Consider the following 7,621-nt stretch of genomic DNA (forward strand, 5'->3'; position numbering starts at 1 on the left):
GCTGAGATCTGAGGATCGAGGTTCAAAGCCAGCCCGGGCAGGAGAGACCGTGAGACTCCTATCTCCAATAAACCACCAGAAAACCGAAGTGGCACTGTAGCTCAAGTGGTAGAGCACTCGCCTTGAGCTGAAGAGCTGAGGGACAGCGCCAAGGCCCAGAGTTCAAGCCCCACGACCGAAAAAAAAAAAGTCTTACAGATTATCCTGCCCTGGCTGGCTTCAAACCGTGATCCTCAGATCTCAGTCTCCTGAGTAGCTAGGATTACAAGCGTGAGTCATGGGTGCCTGGCAGCAGGGTGGTTTATTGTGGGTCTCATTAGCCATCTTGGTGAGGACTGTGCCTGTGATTCCAGGCTGGGTCAACTGCCCTGCATTAATTCTGAGGCAATCTCAGGCTCTGAAAGGAAGGTTTCAGGTCAGGGGATTTAGAACAAGGTCTGAAAAGAAACAAAGCTGCTTTACTCAGTGGACTTGGTAATTAGTCTTGAGTAACGAATATTATCTGTAGCAGTGCAACACCCGTGACAAGTACATTTTCTGGATGATTCTGGACTCGGAACAATTTAACATGAGGCCCCAAAGTGAATGATCATCTTGTATGATTGTTCATATCTCCCTTCAATGCAGCAACAAGTGCACAGATTGAGAAGCTGCTGCATAAGTGTTTTTCCATTCACCCTAAACTTGCAGGATCACCGTGGACTGCTTGGTTCCTCGGCAGCATGCTTGCTAGCTGCCATGATTCTTAAAAGTGTTGCCCTGTGGGAACAACCTTGAGAATTAATCTGCAACAGAACTTGCCTGTTTCTTCCTGGGAGAGATCCAAGGAGAGCCCAGGTTGCTGGGATTCAAGATAAAGATGAGCATTAAAAACAGAAGTAAAGGGGCTGGGAAGGTGGCTCAGTGGTAGAGCGCCTGCCTTGCATGCATGAGGCCCTGGGTCTGATTCCTCAACACCACATAAGCAGAAAAAAGCCAGAAGTGGTGCTGTGGCACTAGCCTTGAGCTGAAGAGCTGAGGGACAGTGCCCAGGCCCAGAGCAGGCCCAATGACGGGCCAAATAAAAAAAGAAAAAAAAAGGAAGGCATTATGTTAGGATAAAGAGGGGCATGATTACCCCAAATCTGCAGTTAAAGAAAAAAAAAAAAAGATGCCTTTATAACCTCCCCTAATTCACAAATAAAAACTTGTTTGCTCCAAACAATGCTGGAGGGGATAAAATCCAATCTGTATCACTGAGAGGAGACATGTGGCTTTGGAGGATCAGGCTTCTGAAGCCTTTTTTAGTAAATTGGCTATACCTGATGATGTCACCTAAAAATATTGTACTTTAAGCTGGGTGTGGTGGTGCATGCCTGTAGTTCCATCTATTTAGAAGATGGAGGCAGGAGTATTTTAGCATCTGGGCAAAGTGACACTTCATCCAAAAAGCAAAATAAAAATAAAAGGGCTGCTGAGAGCTGGTGGCTCACACCTGTAATCCTACCTACTAAGGAGGCCGAGATCTGAGGATCAGGGCTCAAAGCCAGTCCAGGCAGTAAAGTCTGTGAAACTCTTTTTTTTTTTTTTTGGGTCCGGTCGTGGGGCCTGAACTCTGGGCCTGAGCGCTGTCCCTCAGCTCTTCAGCTCAAGGCTAGCGCTCTACCACTTGAGTCACAGCGCCACTTCCGGCTTTTTTCTTTTTGCTTATGTGGTGCTGAGGAATCGAACCCAGGGCCTTGTGTATGCAAGGCAAGCGCTCTACCACTGAGCCACCTTCCCAGCCCCAAGTCTGTGAAACTCTTATCTCCAACTAACTACCATAAGTGCTGTGGCTCAAAGTGGTAGAGTGCTAGCCTTGAATAAAAGAGTTCAGAGAGAGCACCCAGGCTGTGAATTCAAGCCCCACAACCAACAAAAAACAAAAATGCAAAAAAAATGCAAACAAACAAACACAAGACAGGGCACTAGTGGCTCATGCCTGTAATCCTAGTTACTCAGGAGGCTGAGATCTGAGGATTGCGGTTCAAAGCCAGCCCGGGGGGCTGGGAAGGTGGCTCAGTGGTAGAGTGCTTGCTTTGCATGCATATGAGGCCCTGGGTTCGATTCCTCAGCACCACATAAGCAAAAAAAGAAAAGAAAAAGAAAGTGGTGCTGTGGCTTGATGGTAGAGCACTAGCCTTAAGCTGAAGAACTGAGGGACAGCGCCCAGACCCAGAGTTCAGGCCCCAGGACTGGACCCCCACAAAGAAAAAACCAACTAAACAAACAAAAAACAAAGGCAGCCTGGGCAGGATAGACCGTGAGACTCCTATCTCCAATAAACCACTAGAAAACCAGAAGTAGCGTTATAGCTCAAGTGGTAGAGCGCTTGCCTTGAGCTGAAGAGCTGAGGGACAGCGCCCAGGCCCAGAGTTCAAGCCCCACAACCGACCAAAACAAAAAACAAAAAAACCCCAAAAAGCCAAACACAAGACAAGCAAACAAACAATCCCCCCCCCCAAAACCTTAGGTACATCCAGAGTCTAAATGCAGCTATTCTAGGATTCCCATTTTAGTAGTTTTCACAGGCAAGAATGGAGTCTGGGTGTGTAGCTCAGTGGCCTAGTATATAGTTAGCTTAAACAAATCCTTGGGTTCTATCCCCAGTGCCAAGAAGGAGGAAAAGGAAATCAGTGGGGTTGGGGGAGCAGTGTATGGCTCCAGTTGTAGAGCAAGCAGGAGCGCCTCCCAAGCAGGATGTTTTAAATTAAATCTTTAGTACTGGGGGGTGGGGGGAAGGCGGGATGGGGGTAGAGGTTCAGCAGCCTGGTCACAGAGCACGTGGTGTGTCCTAAGTTGATGGCTGGGTCTGCACACCCAGACGTCCCTGCACCATCAAGGAGGTGGTTCCTGACTCTCTCGAGGCATAAACTGTGCCCAGTGCATGGATGGGACACTGTGCCCAAGTTAATGCGTCTCTTAGATATGCCTAAATGCCATCACTGAGCCAAAGTATGCCCTCAGCACCATGGCATGGCGAGCGGCAGCCAGATCTGGTGGCTGGTACTTGCGGTGTGGATATTCTGGCTGCACCAAAGGGTTTTCCAGCCACGACAGAAGGCTGTTCATATGCCATGTGCCAAGTTCTCACACCCTGCCGGCTGGCTGCTCACAGTCTTGGATGAGGACTTTGCTGTGCAGGCAGGAAGGGGAGCTGCTTCCCATGCTCTTTATTACCCAATGGGCCCAGCGAGTCATGTATGCCACACTTTCCAAATATAAAAAGCGTCTGCTTGGTGTACGCTCTATACAAGATTGACTTAGTTGGCAAGAGTAGTATGTCTGGGCTTCCCTCCACCTAAGCCACCAAATTCAGGTAATTTCCTAAAGTACCAAAAGTTCAATTTTTTTCCTTTGAGATAGGGTCTTGCTGTGCTGCCCAGGCTGTCCTCCTGGTCTCAAGAAATCTTCCTGCCTCCGCGATTTTCTTCCCAAAAAACTGGGAAAACTGGCAAAGGGTTTGGGTTTGGGAAGCTTTAAGGAAAGGGCTGAAGGGTAGACGGATGGATGGCTGTGAGGAAGGTGACCTTTATGTGGCTTCTGAAATCCAGGCCACTGACCATTTCTTGGATTCTCAGACAGGTGCTCCCAGGCACTCAGAAACAAAGGTTCACGCAGGGCTAATAAACCCAGAGGTTGGCTATTTCAATACAATTTAATTGTTCAGGTAGTATGGACAAGGGGTTCATCTCCATCCTGAAGGAAAATACTTAACAGCTCCCACTTAAGTAATTCCGTCCAAATCAAACAAAGCTTTAACCTTCTGACGTATCGTGGTGTGCATCTCGGTGTGCTTGTTCCCCGGCACAGCCTTCGGTGTTTGTCCCACCGTGCAAAGCTGGGCTCTCAGCCGGGCAGGGCTGCCTGCTCGCCTGCAGGGGTGATGTTAATGAACCGCAGAGAATACTTTGCAACTACATCTGATTCTGGTCATTAGTATGCCACCACCCACCCTGGCTTCCCAGGGTTGTACATGCAGGACAAGCACAACAAGCACTTGGCCAAAACAGCAGGACTCTTAGCTAGTGTAAAAATAGATTTTAAATAAAATAGAAACTCTATAGGAAAGAGAATTTGATTATGCTTTCCATTCTCATTCTTGTTTTTAGATGTCTGTATATTCAAGTCCAAAGAGAGGACTTACAGTCTGGTCTGTCCTAAGCATGAGATTCAGAATGGCTGTGCACACTCATTCTGCAAACTCTCAAGGATTCTGGGAAGGTCAGTGGCAGCTCCACACAGATGGCAACAAGGAAGGGGGGGAGGGGGGAATCACGGACTAAAGAAACGATTCAGAAATGTGCTAAGTAAAATCCTTTGGCTAATTAGAAAGCAAAAACCAAAACCCATGGTTGAACAGTAAGCCTTGTTAACCTAATCCAGTTACCTCTCCTAGAAGCTAAATTCTAACACGGTTGCATTTCAGTTTTGCTCAGTTCCTGTAGGTCTGGACTGATGCTTCCGGCTCTAGAGGAAGTGCACAGACACTGCTGGCCCACCACAAGCCTCACAAAGGGCTCTGTGGAAATTCCAGGTTCTGGAAGTGGAAACAGCCTTTGGCAGTACCTTGAGAACATAACTGAAAACCTGCCCTGTCTCCCTCTGGCTGCAGCCGTGTAGGCCCATCTTCTAGCAAAACACATGAGTGAGACAGGGACCCCCTCCCCCACTTTTACATGGATGATTATCCCTGCAATTTTTTTCACTGGATGCTGGGACGTGTGCTTGGAGATTTGAGTCTTGGAGTGGCCACCAAGCCTCTTTTTTAAGTGCAGTGAGTAATGCTGTAGGGAATCACCAAAAATAAATAACATAAACTGCCACCATTTTCCTTACCCTGGGTCTACTCGGTCTAACTCAGGCTGTTTGTTTTTCCTGGCTAGACTTAGAGAGCAAGTTGAGATGGCTGCTGGGGACCAGCCAGCCTCTCTTCGTATAACATCGGAACAATCCTCCAGCTATGAGGCAGAGGGGTGGGAGGCGATGAGGGCCAAGCGTGGGACTTTTCCCAGCTCTTCGGTAGCGAAGGGACCTCTCACAACAGCTGCTCTGAGCTCTGGGAGGTCAGAGCTTGGGTGCTTGGTAATGTTACCTTCTAGATCACAGTAAAACTTCGTGTCTTAAACTGATGCCCAAAAGAACGATAAATACTCCAACTCAATAAATACAACTGAAAAATGCCCTACGGGGTCGGGGCACCTACTAGGCAGAAGGCAAAGTGGGCATTGAGTGTGTAAGGTTTGTGACCAGCACCACGCTGAACACACTGCCATGGCCTTCAGCCCTGCACTCAGCACACCACACGCAAATGAAAGGGCAAAGACCAGCTTATCCTCACTCCTGCTTCTTAGGCTCACCCTCCTGCAGTGCAGGGCACAGTCATGGGGACGCTTCTCCGAGGGTCACTTGCCCCGCTTGCTGCGGCCCTTCCTGGAGGGCAGCCTCCCACTGCTCCCAGAAGCAGAGGGGCTGGGGGCCGAGGCCACGGCGATGTTGATCTGCCCCTCCTGGATTTCCTGCCTGGTCTCCACAGGCAGGTGGCTGATCTGCTGCTGCGCCTCCAGGTAGAACATGACGTCGCGCAGCTGCTCCTGGATCTCCGTGATCTGCAGGTCCTTCTGGTCACAGGTCTCCTTCAGCAACCTCTCCCCATCCCTCACCTTATTCTGTAGGAGGGCCTGGTTGGCGCGCAAACACTTGTTCATTTCCTGCTCCTCCTGGAGCTCGGTGGTGAGTCTGGCCACTTTTGTGTTCAGCTGGGAGCACCTTTGGCAAAACAAAGGGAGATAGAAACCCGTTGGCATTTGCTGACACAGTCCCCCTCCTGCCTGGGACTAAGCCACTCCTACCATGCCAAGGGAGGCTGTTCATTGCCACTGAAATCACTGTGCAAAGCAATCCCTCATGTAACTTCAAGAGAGTTTTAAGAATCAGAAAACTTTCAATCACAGAAAGCTGTGATTCAGGCCACACTTGGAGGTTCTGCTGCGCCTCGGTGTGGCAGTCAGTGAGCACACAGGGACCCCAGAGCCACATGCTGTGACTGGGAAGTTCTGAGAAAAAGTGACATTCTTGGAGAGTCAAGTGCTCTGACCTCACTGCATTTGCTGGAGAAAGAAAAAGGTTAACCACTGTGCTAGCAGGAATTGGGAGCGCCCAATCTTACTCATTAGTAAGGAATGACAAGTTGAAGTACGTGCGTGCGTGCGTGCGTGTTTGTGTGTGTGTGTGTGTGTGTGTGTGTGTATCCTGGGGCTTGAACTCAGGGCCTGGGCATCATCCTCACTTATAGCCTTTTTTGGTTTAATTGGAAATTAAGAGTCTCATGGACTCTCCTGTCTGGGCTGGCTTTGAACGGAGATCCTAAGATCTCAGCCACCGAGTAGCTGAGATTTCATGCATGAGCCACAGGCACCTGCTTTACTACACTTTTTTTAAAAAAAGCTGCTCAATCAGGGAACCCCCAGAGCCTACTGACACACATGCTCAAAACTGAGGGCGTCCCAACATGAAGGGACTGGTTTTGTGTCATTTCCCGGGGTCTGCTGTCACACAGCAACCCATTTCAAGGACGGATGAAAGGCACCTACTTTCTTTCCACAGATTGTTTTTCTTTGAGGAGATCGTTCAACCTGTGCTCCAAACTGTCACACTTCTCAATTGTTTCTTTAAATTTGGTCTTCATGTTGTTAATCTGAAAGAGCAAAATGGAGAGATCCTTGTTACTAATGTACACTTTTCCTTCCTAATTATGTGCACATAACTGTGACAATCCAAACTTAGAAAAGACAGGGTGAACATCTGACAATTTCTGTGGTAGGAATACTGACAGTGAGACCCCTTTTCTTCTTTACCACTTCACTCTGCCTGGAACAAGGTGTAGAAGCTGCTGGATATGCTGGGGAAAGCTGGAAATGAGCCAGCTGTTTAGGCTCTGGAATGTTAGAGGCCAGAGCAGAGTACTAATGCTCCTCCCGAGCTTACACGCCACAAGTTATTATCCACTGGTCATCTGACAAACTTGTGAGGGTGGCTTCTACTTGTTTGATAGTTTTGTTCCAAAAATTTTCCCACCACGAGGCTATATGGAATGTAAGCAGTTCATGTTTTGCTTGGGTTTATATAGTATAAAGGTAATGTATCGAAGGAACTAATGCATAAAACTTTGGAAAATGAAGCCAGGTGCCGGTGGCTCATGCTTTTAATCCTAGCTACTCAGGAGGCTGAGATCTGAGGATCATGGTTCAAAGCCAGCCCGGACAGGAAAGTCTGTGAGACTCTTTTTTTTTTTTTGGTCGGTTGTGGGGCTTGAACTCTGGGCTTGGGCGCTGTCCCTGCGCTCTTCAGATCAAGGTGAGCACTCTACCACTTGAACCACAGCGCCACTTCTGGTTTTCTAGTAGTTTATTGGAGATAAGAGTCTCAATCCGGGGGCTGGGAAGATGGCTCAGTGGTAGAACGCTTGCCTTGCATGCCTCTGAGGCCCTGGGTTCGATTCCTCAGCACCACATAAGCATAAAGAAAAAAGCCGGAAGTGGTGCTGTGGCTCAAGTGGTAGAGTGCTAGCCTTGAGCTGAAGAGCTGAGGGACAGCACCCAGG

The 7,621-nt window shown here is 48.6% G+C and overlaps 1 protein-coding gene across 2 annotated transcripts in view; it reads right to left on the minus strand.

The window, feature by feature from the left end:
* Nucleotides 1-3,662: 3,662 nt before the first annotated feature.
* Nucleotides 3,663-7,621, minus strand: part of Brap (BRCA1 associated protein) — a 29,008-nt gene continuing 25,049 nt past the window's right edge. For both annotated transcript variants that reach the window (XM_013023181.1, XM_013023182.1), the window contains exons 10-11: nucleotides 6,612-6,715; nucleotides 3,663-5,787 (exon numbers count right to left, since the gene is read on the minus strand). In XM_013023181.1, coding sequence (XP_012878635.1) covers nucleotides 5,424-5,787; nucleotides 6,612-6,715 — 468 coding nt within the window. In that variant the 3' untranslated portion in view covers nucleotides 3,663-5,423. The remainder of the gene's footprint in view (nucleotides 5,788-6,611; nucleotides 6,716-7,621) is intronic.

Source organism: Dipodomys ordii, unplaced genomic scaffold (genome assembly GCF_000151885.1).
Source record: "Dipodomys ordii isolate 6190 unplaced genomic scaffold, Dord_2.0 Scaffold66, whole genome shotgun sequence".
NCBI lineage: Eukaryota > Metazoa > Chordata > Mammalia > Rodentia > Heteromyidae > Dipodomys > Dipodomys ordii.